The sequence below is a fragment of the Pseudochaenichthys georgianus genome, chromosome 16 (assembly GCF_902827115.2).
Source record: "Pseudochaenichthys georgianus chromosome 16, fPseGeo1.2, whole genome shotgun sequence".
In the NCBI taxonomy this organism is placed as follows: Eukaryota; Metazoa; Chordata; class Actinopteri; order Perciformes; family Channichthyidae; genus Pseudochaenichthys; species Pseudochaenichthys georgianus.
The window spans coordinates 22596250-22612114 of NC_047518.2; the positions used below are offsets into that span (position 1 = coordinate 22596250).

Below are 15865 nucleotides of genomic sequence, written 5' to 3' on the forward strand. Positions count from 1 at the left end.
ACGGGCCATTTTCGTTCCTACCCTCACCTATGGTCATGAAGGATGGGTCATGACCGAAAGAACGAGATTGCGGATACAAGCGGCCGAGATGGGTTTTCTCCGCAGGGTGGCTGGTGTCTCCCTTAGGGATAAGGTGAGAAGTTCGGTCATCAGGGAGGGACTCGGAGTTGAGCCGCTCCTCCTTCGCGTCGAAAGGAGCCAGTTGAGGTGGTTCGGGCACCTAGTTAGGATGCCACCTGGGCGCCTCCCTAGGGAGGTGTTCCAGGCACGTCCAGCTGGGAAGAGACCAAGGGGTAGACCTAGGACCAGGTGGAGGGATTATATCTCTTCGCTGGCCTGGGAGCGCCTTGGGATCCCCCAGTCAGAGCTGGTTGATGTCGCCAGGGAAAAGAAAGTTTGGGGCTCTCTGCTGGAACTGCTACCCCCGCGACCCGACCACGGATAAGCGGGAGAAGATGGATGGATGGATGATTACACAAATGATTTGTTTGCAACTTATAGTTTTATTTTTGAAATTAATTTTATTTTGCTTGACTTAGTTTTTTTTTCTTTTAAACTCATAGTTTTGCTTTATTCTGAGAAAGTGTTGCTTTATTTTTATGATACAAAACTAATCCCATATTAACCCTGTGACGTTTCACTCAGAGGTCAAGGAATAGGAGATTTTAATTTAGGAGCTGATTTTTGGATCATCGGAACGCAACCTGCCTCTTCCTTGAGACTTCCTTACAGAGCCCCTCCTCCAACACACACGAACGCGCACATGACCCATGAGGGCACGAGATAAATTTGTGCACAGATGGAAGGCTGACAGGCAGGTAGGCCATCCAGTTATTTTAGCCGGGCCGGCTAAAATGATTGGTCATGCTTTTTACAGCACTACGGCTTCCACAGATGACATTTTTTAATGTATTTATTGTCAAAGCATTTCATGTATTCATTGCTATCAGGATGTTAAAGGAATGGTCCACTCATTAGATAATTAATCAAAACTTCAGTATTTAGTGAAACGTTATGTTTAAACCATACCCTGAAGAAATCAGCGATATTCCCCGGTAAATAATGATTTTATAGCTCTTTTTTATCAAGACCTGTATATTCCGTCTGGCCGCCGCCATGTTTGCCATTTTCAGTAGTCACGTGATGGTCGTGACGTCATCCATGCGTTCACTTTGTCAACACACGGAAACATGGCTGAATATTTGAGTTCGGACTCGTCAGCAGAGGAACAAGTTTTGACCAATGTGAAGAGATTGGATGGGGGAATTCAGCCATACATATCAGTATGACAATACGACACCCTCTGTCCTAAGACCCTCACATCGTACAAGGAAAAACTTCCGAAGAAAACCCACAGTTTAAAGGGAACATGGGAGAAACCTCAGGGAGAGCAACAGAGGAGGGATCCCTCTCCCAGGACGGACAGACGTGCAATAGATGCCGTGTGTAAATTGAAAAGATAATACATTTGCAACATAGGTAGTCCAGATGTTTGGAAATGCATGTGTGTATAACAGGAAGATGATATAAGATACTATATGTATGCATGTAGTACCACCCTTGCTAGCGATTCCCTCTCTAGTTTAGCATACTCAGCTTCGTTGTCCCTGGCCATAGAATCACGATTTTATGGGGCCGGAAAAACTGGGGTAAAATACACACTAGCCGGTACTACGCTATATGGAAAGGCCACCAAAAACTGTCCTGGCCTGGACGTTAAAAAGGGGCTAGCCGCTGCAATGGAAATGCGCTATAACATACCTTATTCTTACTCCGAGCACTACTTCTGCTCCTCCGTCGCTTCACACTTGCAGAGGGCGATTTCTCAACTGGCCGAACTGGTGTCCTGGTCGGTGATGACACCAGAAAGACCGATGGTACTGCATCTCCATTAAGTAATGGTTGTTCCATAAATCCCATGTTATGTTTTATCATACTCTCAGAGTAGTCGTCCGGAAATGTGAAATGTTCGCTGCATACATGAGCCTGTGAATCTTTGGGTTCGGGCCGGCCACATTTCGCTAGCCATGCCTCCGAATGTACTTCTTACGCTTACCTTTTGGCAACAGATGGAACCGAGCATTCCGTGGATTGTTCCTATCAGAATTGTGGCAATATTTCGCGATACAGTGAGGCATATTTGAAGAGAGAAACTACAGTAAATAACATGGAGATCAACGTGTCTTCGAAAACCAAACGCATGGTTTACGTCACGTCCGGAAAATGGCGGCGCCCACAGTGTTGATGTTATTTCGGTATATAATCAGTTTAAAATCACTGATAATGTCATCGGATTAAAAAAAAAAAGAGAGAGACTGGCAGAGACTGGTCTGTTTTATCGGATGACAATTATTTAAAAATGAGTGTCATGAGCATACCATTCCTTTAAGAGCATTCCATGGAATATAACAAAAAGTGTTTCTGAAATAAATTACACCTTTAATTACACCTTTAATAACGATAACACGATAACAACTCAAAACCCAATGATCACTAATGGTAAACTCAAACACTAAAAAAATTGTTTTATCTAGATCAACTCAGTGAGAAATTGTTTGCAAAGATTCCACTCTTCAAGGGTTAACATGAGGAATTATAATTCCTGGGCACTGAATTCATATGAATAACAAATATTCTCTCTTCAGTGAAACTGCTGTTAACTTTCTGTTGCCTTTTTACTAGAGTGGACTCTCACTTCATACATCAACAACTTCATCTGATTACTTGTGTGCCTGTTACATTTATCAAAAAAAGTATATATTCTAAGATTATACTTGTTTTACTTTAACAGGAATATGTCATGTACGTTTTGTTGTTACAATGTGATAATGTAAAGTGTGAATCCATCATAGGATGTATGCAGCTTTCTGTATAAAGAGCATTCCCTGTCCCTGTGCCCGGATATTTTCTTCAAGGCCTGTTTTCACTTAATGTGCATACTGTCTCTAGACCTGTGTTACCAGCCGTCGGAAAAGCAGTGACCCAAGCCTTGTTATACTCATAGCTTTATCTCAGAAAAAGAAACTCATTTTCAGGACGTCTCACGATGCCAGCAACATGACCCAGTCGCTGCCAAACCTGCAGAGTCCGGAAGTCCTAGTATGGGGTTTCCTACTGTGAGACTCAAATCTACACATGGTTTACAGGAAGTGTGGGTCATTCCTCTTCCTGTCTAATGTAATGAATTGTGTTCTGTCTCATGTTGATTCCACCAAAACATTGTGTGTTGTCATTGGTGAATTGCTTTATTTACACTAACTTTAATAAAATAAAATAAACGCCTTGTTTTGATTGACATAATTCATCTTCGGTGTAATGGCTTGTGTATTTCAGGAATGTTGTTCAGCCAGTAAGGAATTGATAATGGAACTGCCTTTCATTCAAAGAGCTCTTTGATTCAAGGCTCAATATGCAAATATAAGAGTTGAGAATATATACTCAGATAGTGTACTTGAGTACAATTTCAATGTATATATAAAAGAGGGTGAGAGGAGAGAGGAAGGAATGAATGGAGTGCAACTGCAAACAAGTAAACATTGTGGTAAATAATGCAGAAATAATAAGCGTTGCAAGTAATCCTTATGAAGAAGGAAAGTCGCTCAATGATTCACACAAACATTTTCGGGAGAAACATTGAATGTAAACAGAATATTTTATGTTTACTAGATTTCTCTTCAGGGTACCTTTACATTTTAAACGATGTAATAATATGGAGGTGTAGACATAGAGAAATGTCACCTCATCTCTGAAAACTGACATCTCCTGTAGGTTGCAGTGCTATTGAGCAAATCACTCACCATTTTAATTGCTCCATAGCCGGTTCATAGACTGACAGTACAAACCCCATGTGTGATTCTGCGTTTGTGTGTAGGCATGAGTCTGCAGCTGCTCCCTGTTGTATTGAAAACATCGAGTGTAGTAGCACTGCCTGAGGAATAAAAAAAGATTCATTAACAATCCTTTAAATACCATCACCTTTAATCAGATTTTCATTCTTTGTTTGTTTGGTTGTTTGCTTAGAAGGTCATTACCACAACAAAGAATGTACATGTTATCCGATAGCTAATTTCCATATAAAAGTAAAAATCAATTGTAGTTTCTACACCTCATTAAGCCTGCGTATTGTTATGTTTCAGTCTCTCTCTCTCAAAATAAATCCTCTTTTTGGTGCAGCTCAGTAGTAATGATACATTGTAGTTTAAAGGGTGGGCAATAAAGAAGCTTATATAATGTGTACAGCATTCATGTAGACTGCTATATTCCAGTGATTATACAACTTGAATAATTGCACACACACATCCTCAACTAAAATGCTTTTAAATAACTTGGGCAGTTACGTAAAGACAGTCAGTTTTGTTAGTATCATTTTCAAATCTCAAGACATATGTGGTTATGGTTGAATAGTAAAATGCAAATAAAACAATACCCACAGCAAAATTAATCAAATAATAAAAGTGACAAAAAACTGATCCGCATCAATGTAGAACTATGTGCAAAAGTAAATAAATATCTCAGAGCATTTATATATTTTAATGCGGTTGGTTGTGATTATTCTAATTGGCACAAATGAGCCTTTTGTATCTTTGAGTTTACCAGTGGGGCTTCGTCTAAAAAAGTGTTACTGTTGTGTTTCACCCTCACAGACTGCCACCAGTAGGTGTCGTAGGTACATTGATAATAGCTCAAAGTGTCACGGTGGGTTACTTAAAGCATTCGATGATTCGAGTACCATGTTTTTATGCACCCGAAAGCTGTAACTATGCACTTGAAGCTTTCATTGAACCCCCCCCCCCAGCAGCATGATATGTAGCTTTTGTCTGCATCTCCTAAACCGGTAAGTCACTCCCAGATCTTGAACCGGGATCATCGTCACTCAGCGTCTGCAGGCTATTGTGGTGATAACCCTGGTTGCACTCTCAGGGTAGAGCCTTCAAGATTGACAGTGCACGCGGGTGTCCCTTTGTGTGGAAATAACTCTAATAAGTAGAGTTGGAAAGCAAATTCTCAGAAGGTGGTCTCTCCGTGACAGATCTTCCAAAACAAAATGCTCTTTTTCTATTTTTCTTTTAAACATCATAACTGGCACAGGCGCATTCCTGTACGCGCGTAACCGGTCTCACGCCTGCAACGTGAACGCGCTCAGCAAAGTGGGTCTCACTGGGAATTTGAAGACTGGATAGTTTATATTCATATTTCAGATCAGTTGATTTATTTAAAGAAATGGAAATGTCATCTTTCCTATTGCTTCTTCAGTTCCACGTGGCCAAATCACTCACCAGCCCTTGTAATTGTTTTATTCAAATATTGATTTCAAAGTCGGTATACAGGCTTACCCATAATGTATAACATCAGAGTTTACTGTATGTACTTGTTGGAAACCTGATACGAGTAAAATGAATTTTTTTTCGGTGAATTTGTAGTGTTTTTGTTCAACAACTGTCAAGTCTCAAATGTTGGGGGGAAATTACTAACACATTTTGTGCCTGCAGGATCTGGATCGGCTGACGGCGGGGGGAGCAAACTCCATCCCGCAGATAGGATCTCTGGCAGGCGGAGTGGCAGGCAGCTTTCTCCGAAAGGGCTCGGGCTGGTTGGTCGGCACTCCTAACAAGTCCCGCAGAAACTTCAGAGGGGCAAAGTCCACGCTGAGTGAGAGGGAGACAGGGGGAAGTTAATGTGTGAGAGCGTGCTGGGAACCAAATCACATCATTTTAAAGAAATGCTTCAAAGATGGCGGTGGTAATCGAGACGGGAGTTTCAGGTGCCTTCGGAGTGCAAAAAAGTGGATTTGTGGAGGTTTTGGTGCGGGAGCGGTGGCACAAAGTTTTGGTCAACTTAAACGAGGAAGCGCTTACGTTAAGCTGCGAGGAGGGCTGCGTAAACGACAACGGGGACGACAATGTCAACTCCAACGGGGTTACCAACGGATCCTACCTGGACAACAATAACACCAACTCCAACAACGGCCCCCAAACTGTGCGCACCGCGTTCACGGACCTGCCGGAGCGAGTGCCCGAGGCGATCGCCAACAGAAAGCGGTGCGTCAAGCTGAGCAAGCAGGAGATAGGGGGACTGGGGATCAGCATCAAGGGCGGGAAGGAGAATAAAATGCCCATTCTCATCAGTAAGATATTCAAAGGGCTCGCAGCGGATCAGACCCAGGCTCTGTACGTGGGGGACGCCATCCTGTCCGTGAACGGCATGAACCTGCGGGACGCGACCCATGACGAGGCTGTGCAGGCGCTGAAACGGGCCGGGAGAGAGGTGACACTGGAAGGTAGGCAAGCTGAGACTGTGTGGATGGCAAAAATCATTTTAGACAGAGATGTGAATCAGAGACTGTGCATTGGAATCCTAACTTTTTCATACCTCATGCCCCAATTCCTGTCGTGCATTGGACAAGATAAGGTCTTATTTTAGGAAGAACGATATGAGTGTGTGTACTGATATGTTTTAGTGAAGGAGTGTACAGCAAAAGAGATCAGTGTGTGCGTTTCAGCTTTTTCATAGGTTCTTTTGGAGACCCAATATAACATTACTCAAAGATCCCCAAGGACACACACACACACACACACACACACACACACACACACACACACACACACACACACACACACACACACACACACACACACACACACACACACACACACACACACACGTGCTTTCAACCTACCTAGTTGCAGAGAGGGGTCCTGTGAGATTTTAACATCCCTCTTGTTTTATTATTTCCTCTACTGGCGTTGGGCTGGTTTATGCATTATTCCTTTGCAGACCAGTCAGTGGTCCTCATGACACAACCTATTGCAAATATTTGAATTGTACCTGCCAGTTAATTGCATTCACTCAGTATCCCAGATGCAAATCACTCCCTAAGAGGAACAGAATGAAAAGCAGCAGGGCTCTGAGTGTTGAAGCCTGGGAATGAAAACCTCTGCTAGAATGTTATTTATTTTCTATCAAAGATATGAAGTGCTGACTGGTAGCAAGAGTAAAGGTAGCAGGTGGTTATGACACCAGCCTTATCCATATCTCATCTAATCACATTTGTTTACATTTTTCATTAACAGTGCCTCACTTTGTAGGCGCCAAACAATCTCCCACGATGGGAAACTGTCGTTAAGCTTTTCAAATGTATTTGATCATCAGCAGAAGAGGGGGAACTACTTTATACATTTTATACACAATTGGGTGGTAATCAAGTTTCTGAATGGCTGTCTTTTGCACAAAATAAGTTAAGATTCAGATCAGTATGTTAACACTTACTAACTATGCAACCAGAGGGGCCATGGGAAGATCATACAAGGTCAGCTTATATCGTCTCTTATCCTCTCACGCTTGAACAAATCAGCTCTCGAGTTCCTGAAGTGTCTCTCACTTATAGACAACACACACACACACACACACACACACACACACACACACACACACACACACACACACACACACACACACACACACACACACACACACTTTCAACTCACTCACACAAACTGTGCAGCCCAGTTAGTTTTGTGCAATTTTTAGCCAAAGTGAAGATAAAATCAGGATAATTGCAGTGAAGATAGAATCAGGATAATTGCAGGCACAATCCACCCTGAGGGAAGGACACTATTTCGTCCCCTGAAAACCCACACATACAAACACACATATACTCAAGTATTCAAGCAGAAATATAAAAAGCATTCACACACCGGAAAATGTAACACACAAGTGCCCAGCCCTAAGATTTTTATTCCTGTTCCTGTGACCCAAGATGGTAAGAACAAAGTGTCTCTTACTCTCGCACACACACATGCACACTTACACACAGACACACACGCAGACACACACACACACATGGTGATGATCCTTCCCAGGGGGACATAAGCGGCTACATTGCAGAGGAAAAAGCAGGTCCCAGCTGAAAACTTACCAAGATAAGACAGGAGGAGAGAGGGAAAGAAGCAGGCAAGAAGGAAGGAAGAGAGGGAGATGGGAGGGGAGTCGGAGCTAAAATGTGAATTTAATGGGCAAAGTGCTGTGAGGGAAAGAGATAGAAAGAGACTGAATGGAAGGGGAGCTAACAAGGGAGGCTAACAGTCTGATATTAAGATGACAGCCAGGGTTAACTTAAGGATAACAGGGAGAAAGAAGTGCAATTTAACACAGATAATTTGCGTTTGGCAAAGCAGTGAAGCATAGAGGAATAGTACAAATGACTTCAAAGTGTTTTCAAGGGGTTTCGTGGATCTTAATGCGTAAGCCATCATGTTAACTCTAATTCCAAATAAAAAAACAATTAAAATGGGAGATGTATTCGATTTTACGCCTGAGTATGAAGCATCTCTAAGACAGATTCTGAGAAAGAGTATGAGAAGGAAACATCTAATTCAACTGATGGTGCACGTCTCGAGAGGGTTCTGCAACTCTGTGTGTACAATACAGAGCATGTTTGTGCATTTTGTGACTGTGTACGTAAGAGAGCTTGTACGTGTGTGTTTGTGATTTCAACCATAGATTAGGCAAGCCCTACTGGAACCTTGTTTAAAGAAATGGAGAACACATTTAGCTAGAATAGGCAGCGACTTTTCACTCCTTCAGGCTATGTTAGAGCAGTAGATTGACCCAGTGGCCGAAAACTGAGAGGACCACAGTTCAAGCCCCACTGTCTGAGAGCATCTGCTGTGTTAAAGTGTCCCCTGAGACACTGGGTTTGTCCGGCTCTGTTCTGTTGCTCAGCATGCAGCTTGACATGTTGAAGTGAATTACCCTTTAGGGACCAATCAGGGTGCTTCTGCAGCTGTTCCACAAAGCGCCTATGGAACTGCAGCCAGTGCTATTATTGAGGTCCAGTGAAAATCTGTTGTTCACAAATAACGCCTTTGATTATATATCATAGGAAAACAATAAATAATACAGTCACAGGTTTGTACTTGCAATTTGAGAGTCACACTGGAGATCGCTAGGTTAGCTAACAAGGTCCATCTGAAGCACTGTCTAATCAGGGCACCTTATCTTAGTCACTTGTATTACAGGAGCCATCATTTATGCTATAAGTAACACCTGTGCCTTTATGCTACTATGACTAGTCAAAACGAATGGGGGAAAAGGCCTATGTTACTTGCTATTGGTAGGAGGTTGTGTTATAATTAGACATCACAGTCTGATCCTAAAGCAAAACAGCACCCGGCTGCCCACCATCCTCGAAAACAAAGTGCTTGCTGAACTGTAAAACAGTGTTTGAACCCCCTCTCCCCACGTGTTGCCATTGTTAGATTTATAGAGAGTTGCAGCCAATGTTTTAAGCATATTTTTGTTACAGACAATATGCAAAGCTTTTTGCCTTGTTCTTTCACAGCAGACGTTTAGACCTGTCGATAATAGAAAACTGTCATAAGTGAGATGTCCACTTGAAGGAGAGCAATAATGGAAAAAGCTTGAACTTCTCTCTCAAAAAGACATGCAAAAAAGACCCAATAGCTGCTTTCACACCAAGTACTTTGCCATACTTAGTTCCCAGCACTTAGTTCCCCCATGGAACGAAAGAGCAGATCGCGTTCACACCGGAATAAGTCCCTGAGGGAAGATTACGCAAAAGAATCCGCTGACGTCACTTCTTCTTCTTCTGCTTTGGGTTTACTGGCAGGCCGTAAACAACTTCACGGCGTATACTGCCACCCAAAGTCCCTGGCCGGAAGTCCCCGGAGTTGGGGACTGGCCTTCCGAGTAAATCGCCAGAACGCCGACACCTCCTCATCACTCCACCGCTCCCATGTTTTTTTTTGTGTTGCCATAAGTTAGTCTCTCTCCGTTGGTGCACTGGGCTAATGCTAATGCTAATAATGCTAATGCCAGCAAATACAATGGCGGCTTCACAAAACTTTTCTCAGTTTTACGGGGCGTGGTTTGCAATCCGCCCAGCCAATCATAAATTGGAACTTTTTTCTCCCCAGGAAAGTACCACCTCTCTAGCAGGGACTGAAAAGGGGGTAAAAGTTCTCATGAACTAAGTTCTCTTTTTGGTGTGAATGCAAAATCCCAGGAACTATCGGAACTAAAAGGGAAAAGTTTGGGGAAAAGTACTCCGGTGTGAAAGCGCCTATAGTTCAAGGTTCAAGGTTTTTTTTAGTCATACGAACATAACTACAGTGTAGTTATGCCGATGAAAATCTTGTGTCACAGGCTTCTCCAACAAAGCAACACAATAACACAGATAAACAGAAAAAATATAGTGCAAGTAAATAGTAATACAAAAAGAAAAATAGTTTTAAAATAGTGAAATAGTGCAATAAGAGTCTATATGCAAGTTATTGAAATAGGATATTTAGGTAAATAGATAAATAATTTAAAAATATTTTTTAAGTAGCAGCCAGATGAATATTAGGGATGTTGTTTCAACTGTTCAGGTGTTTTAACAGATTTTGCTTCAACAGTTTTAACAGTCTTATTGCCTGTGGGATGAAACTGTCCCTGAGTCTGGTGGTTTTAGTCCGGATGCTGCGGTAATGCCTGCCAGATGTCAACAGGTCCTGCCCATACACTGTAACTTTATTTCTCTCCCTAAATGAATGGCCAATTGACAACCTATGAGATGCCCTTGATGAAAACATCAGGAGCCATTTCCCCTTTACCTGCCGGTGGTAATAACTTCATGAATGGTGTCAGTAATGGATAACTACTCTTACAGCTCTCAATTCCCAGTTTGCACACCCTTGATTACTCTGCTCGCCTCGTGTTGTTTTTCATAATTGTTTTGTTATATATGCAATGCTGATTGAAAATGCAGTTGAATCATGGGGGTGTTAAGTGTATCTTTTCCCTCAGAACAAAGAACACTTTCATAGGATAAAAAAAGATGAGAACAATTCCTTTGGAGAATTGCGTAACTCAATTCACTTTTCTATAATTAAAACTGGATAATTTCATATGTAAAGCTCTTAACACGTTTTGATTACAGTCTATTTTAGAGCCAGAAGGAGATGTAGATGATGTCTACCCCACACAATGAGGGTCAGATTATTCATAGTATAACTGTATGATTGATGATTATACCTGTTTGATCATTCATTGAATTACGTGTAGGCTGAACAAAGACTTAATTCCCATGGTTGACTTGCTGTAACCTGACCACAAAGTAGTACAGGTTGACTATAGCTAGATTAATTGAGAATACTCATTATATTATTCCCATTAAAGGTGTGTCAAAAGTGTTCTGCAGTTTTCTTTAACAGTAGGCTGTAATAATACCTACTACTGTGAAGCCTATCAAGGCTATCTTATGCAAACGCTAGAGCTGATAGAATGCAACCTTACCATAAGATCTGCCCTGCTTTGTTCTAGCTGCCCCTGGCAAGATTTCCACTCTTGCAATTTATAGCTTTATTGATGGTGGGTTTACCATTTCATATGTAACAATGTGTACATTTTATTCCATCACAAACACACTGTTTAATACATTCCATATGCCCTTTCTGTTAAGTTTTGATTTCAGAAAGTAAAAAGACACAGTCGCCAAAACCTTTTAAATTCCATATTTTTCTCATACTCCCTACCCCTCTCACATCTATGGTAGAGAAATCAAAATGATGGTTGCTACACTAAGAGTACACAATATTGGGGTGAATGGTTCAGCCTACCGTCAACTAACTACTGGCCCCCATATATAAATAATTGAGACAGCTTTTTGTCAGAATGCATGAATACGAGTGGGTATAGTGGGAGAAAAAACAATCCAGGTTGAAACTGGTAGTAGTTTCACTTTGTAAGGAAAATCTATTTCAGTGTGGACACACAGCATCAGACTGTATCATTTGTAAGCATCATGTCCAAAAAGCTGTTATTTAAAAGCAGAAGAAATCAAGAAAAGAGTACAATTTAAGAACATCTGCTACACTTTGGCTGACAGGAAATGAGTCAGTGTCCTGTAAGCTCCCCTGTTGATCCTTTAACAAGCCCTACCTGTCATCACCTGATATCTGGATGAGTGTGTGTGCTGTTGTCAGCAGTGTGTGATGCAAAGTGTGTGGTTAGGAGCTTGTGACGGTTTATATGTAGTCTAGACTGATGCTACACTCAATACTGGTGTGTGTGTCCTGGTGTTAGCATTGTGTGACTTTTATGCCTAAAAAAGATTCAACAGGGTGATCAAAAGTGACAAATAAGAAGTCTGTTTTGCAGCTTCACTGATTGTTGAATCAGTTTTGGTGTAGATGATTACAAAGATTTACATGTTCTGTAAAGCATCTGTTCTCACTTTCTGTGTGTGTGTGTGTGTGTGAGTGAGTGAGTAAGTTAGTTTATGTAGTCATTTATTGCAATAATGAAACCTGCTCAATGAAACACACCGCTCACTGGTTTAAAGATTGATGATAATAACGTTTCCTGTCTTACAGCACAGCGCAGATTACAATGAAAACTGGCAGGTTAACCACTTGAAATTATTTTTGACTTTTAAACAATGTGTCCTGGTCTCAAACAGAAAGTGGGGAAATAGCTACACAGATGTGGCTGTGAACAAAACCTTCTACCCTACAAACATTTGTACTTATGCTATACTTTAATAAGAGCATCAACTATAAAGTTGAATGTAGCATAAGGTCATTCTTTACCGTACAAATAATACACTCAGTAAATAATGCACATAGTTAAGCCTCAGCACTATTTGAGAAAATGGGATTTTAGTTGTTTTTCTCAGCGCATTTAATCCTAGTAGGGAGATTATTTGTCCATTAATATCCATGGTATTGTTTACTGTAATGGAGATGTCACATATAATAGTCTTTCTGTAACGCAGTGTGGAGTAAACATCTACTGTATGTGTATTTTCATCTTTCTGTACAAATTTACATTTTTAAATTCCTACGTACAGCCAAAGTAATATGATTTGTATACAGAAGACCTACTGTATAGCTATTAAACTATAGGTTCCAAAACAGTGTGTCAGCTCACCTTTGCCATCTCTTTAACATTTTAGCAACAATTACCATCATCTTCTTTCTGATTTAAAATATATTCAACATCTCTTGTTAAAAGTTCAGTGCTGGCAGAGAGTTAGTAACTGTTTGACATCAAGTGCAGTGTCAGTGAGTTATTCTACCCACGCACATTTCAAATGTATTGGTCAAATTCCTCCTATAAAAAGGGCCTCCATCCAAGTCACTGTTCATTGTTCAGTTAAGGCGATATTTGAACTCTTTGATATGTTGGTCAAAATCTTACGAAAAGACGTCTTGAGGGTGGATTTGAAAAGGTATTTTGTGCTGCCACAGGGTCCAGCTACCTGCTCAGTGCCGACAGAGTAAAAGCCTTCATTCTGCGATCAGAGGAGTCTTTCCCCTTTTCCTGCCTCTTTGCCCCGCTCTGTTCTTATTCCAGCTTTACCAACGTCAAACCTTCTACTTTCTCTCCCACAGGCTCAATAAAAGGAGGTTTCTTTTTTTCATTGGTACACCTCCTCACCAAATAACAAATCCCCTTTATAAGCATATGGTATAACTTCCAGTGACTTCAGACACCATTAAATACTGTTAAGCGCCATTATGTAAAAGACACAATGAGAAGTGTGTGTGTGTGTGTGTGTGTGTGTGTGTGTGTGTGTGTGTGTGTGTGTGTGTGTGTGTGTGTGTGTGTGTGTGTGTGTGTGTGTGGTGTGTGTGTGTGTGTGTGTGTGTGTGTGTGTGTGTGTGTGTGTGTGTGTGTGTGTGTGTGTGTGTGTGTGTGTGTGTGTGTGTGTGTGTGTGTGTGTGTGTGTGTGTGTGTGTGTGTGTGTGTGTGTGTGTGTGTGTGTGTGTGTGTGTGTGTGTGTGTGTGTGTGTGTGTGTGTGTGTGTGTGTGTGTGTGTGTGTGAGACATCTGAACACCTCTGAAGAAAAAATAGCCTCATTTTGAAAATGTGTTCGAGTTGAGCACAGTTTAATAATCCGTGTTTTTTATTGAATGGTTTTCAAACTGCATAAATGAAGTAGCTTTTTTACTGGTTGGTTGAACAATTTTTCTCTGGTGATACATTGAGACATCTAAATCACAACTACTGAAACAGCAAGCTTCTGTTTCTACCCTCAGTGGAGACTAAGAGTCATACTGAAAAAGATTGAGTTGCATCTGTATGGGCATGATCTCACTTTTTTCTTAAGCACGAGACAGAAAAATGGAAACTAAAATCCGACAGATGGGTGATGGCAGCCTTTCATTTGGATCTTTTGGTTTTGATTTACGTAACTGCTGCTTTCAAACGGTATAAGGCCTATCCTCTCCGAGTTGTTATTGTGCTATTGAGGTTATTGTGCAGAGTTGGCCGTGTTGGTGCTGTAATGGAATAGAAACACGACCCATGGGAACGCACACACATTCACACACTTCCACTGTAATGATCACACCGACTCCATCCCATTTATTTTCCCCTCCGCTGGAAACAGCCAAGCTTTATTTCTGGGCGCAGTGAGGCTGCTGGTCCATGAGTGTACATTTGCTCCATTCAAAATGTCATTGTAAAGGTTAACCAAAGACAAATCAACCACTAAATATGTTTGCGTAATAGCTGCATTTGATTGATTGAGTGTTTTCAATTGAGTCAGGTAATAAAGTGGACTGTAAATCACAGAGACTAAGCTGTTTGGCCATTGGTGAACCTCTCATCTCATTCCTCATTAGCAATAGAAAGAATCGTTTTCATTATCAATTAATTGATTAATCATTTAAAATATGATAAAGGGTTTATTGCCAAGGGTGATAGTTGATGTCTTCAAACTGCCAGTTGATGTATTTAGCCGATAAGATTGTATCATGCATTAATTATATTCCCAACAGCCACTGTGTTTGTATTGTTTCATTCTCTTTTATAAAGCTTATCACATCTTTATATCAAATCTTTGAAGAAGCACATTCTTGTTCACTGACCATTTTGTTGTGTTGCTTCTGTTGGCCGCTATCTTACAATTAAATAGTACATTTGAAAACAGGAGTCTAAAAATATGCTTACTTGCTGAACATTTTTGTTTGTCAGATCCTTTCCAAAGTCTGTCAGAAGTGCTGGATTATCACTGGCACAGACAGTAGGGGTGTAACGGTTCACAAACATTTCGGTTCGGTACGTACCTCGGTCTTTAGGTCACGGTTCGGTTCGGTACATTTTCGGTACAGCAGAAAAAATTATCACAAAAAATAACATTTAATAACAATTATTATTAAACTGTGAATAATGTATTCACTTAAATAAATACAAAATATAATAAAATAAACATTAAGGTGCAGCATTTCGATGAACTGAAATAATCTGTATTTGAACTTTACTGTAGCCTACTAGTACTCACAAAACATAAACTATTAGTTTTGGGTTTTTAATTATTATTAAACTATGAATATTCACTCAAATAAATACAAAATATAATAAAATAAACATTAAGGTGCAGCTTTTCGATGAACTGAAATAATCTGTATTTGAACTGTACTAGTACCTAAGCAGCCAGTTTGACATTAGGACTTGCTTGTCATTGTATTTTCATGTTTTTTTAAAGAAAAATTAACTTGTCCACATTGCTTGCCGAAAGGGCATATCTACTGGCACTAGCAATGTCTCCTGCTGTGGAGAAAACCCTCTCGCTAGGGACAGAGGTAGCAGATACAGCCAGGTAGCGCTTTGCTAACATGGCAACATAAGAATATTTGGCGTTTGTAATAGCTTTGGCTCAGTCTGAACTTTTTGCGAGTGGTGGAGGCTTACATGCTAGTGGGAGTTGGGTTTGCACTTCAGTCTTTTTTCTCTTGGTACCGGTGATATTCACGTTCGGGTGATGCCTTTTCAAATGAGTGTGGAAGTTTGATGTATTGCCAGCCGCGTAACCAATTTTAGTTGAACAATGCCGACAAACAGCTTTGGTTCGGTCCA

At 40.9% G+C, this 15865-nt stretch overlaps 1 protein-coding gene across 2 annotated transcripts in view; it reads left to right on the plus strand.

The window, feature by feature from the left end:
- The first annotated feature begins 5495 nt into the window (after window positions 1-5495).
- The window catches only part of sntb1 (syntrophin, basic 1), a 48864-nt gene continuing 38494 nt past the window's right edge, over window positions 5496-15865 (plus strand). For both annotated transcript variants that reach the window (XM_034103157.2, XM_034103158.2), the window contains exon 1: window positions 5496-6277. In XM_034103157.2, coding sequence (XP_033959048.1) covers window positions 5731-6277 — 547 coding nt within the window. In that variant the 5' untranslated portion in view covers window positions 5496-5730. The remainder of the gene's footprint in view (window positions 6278-15865) is intronic.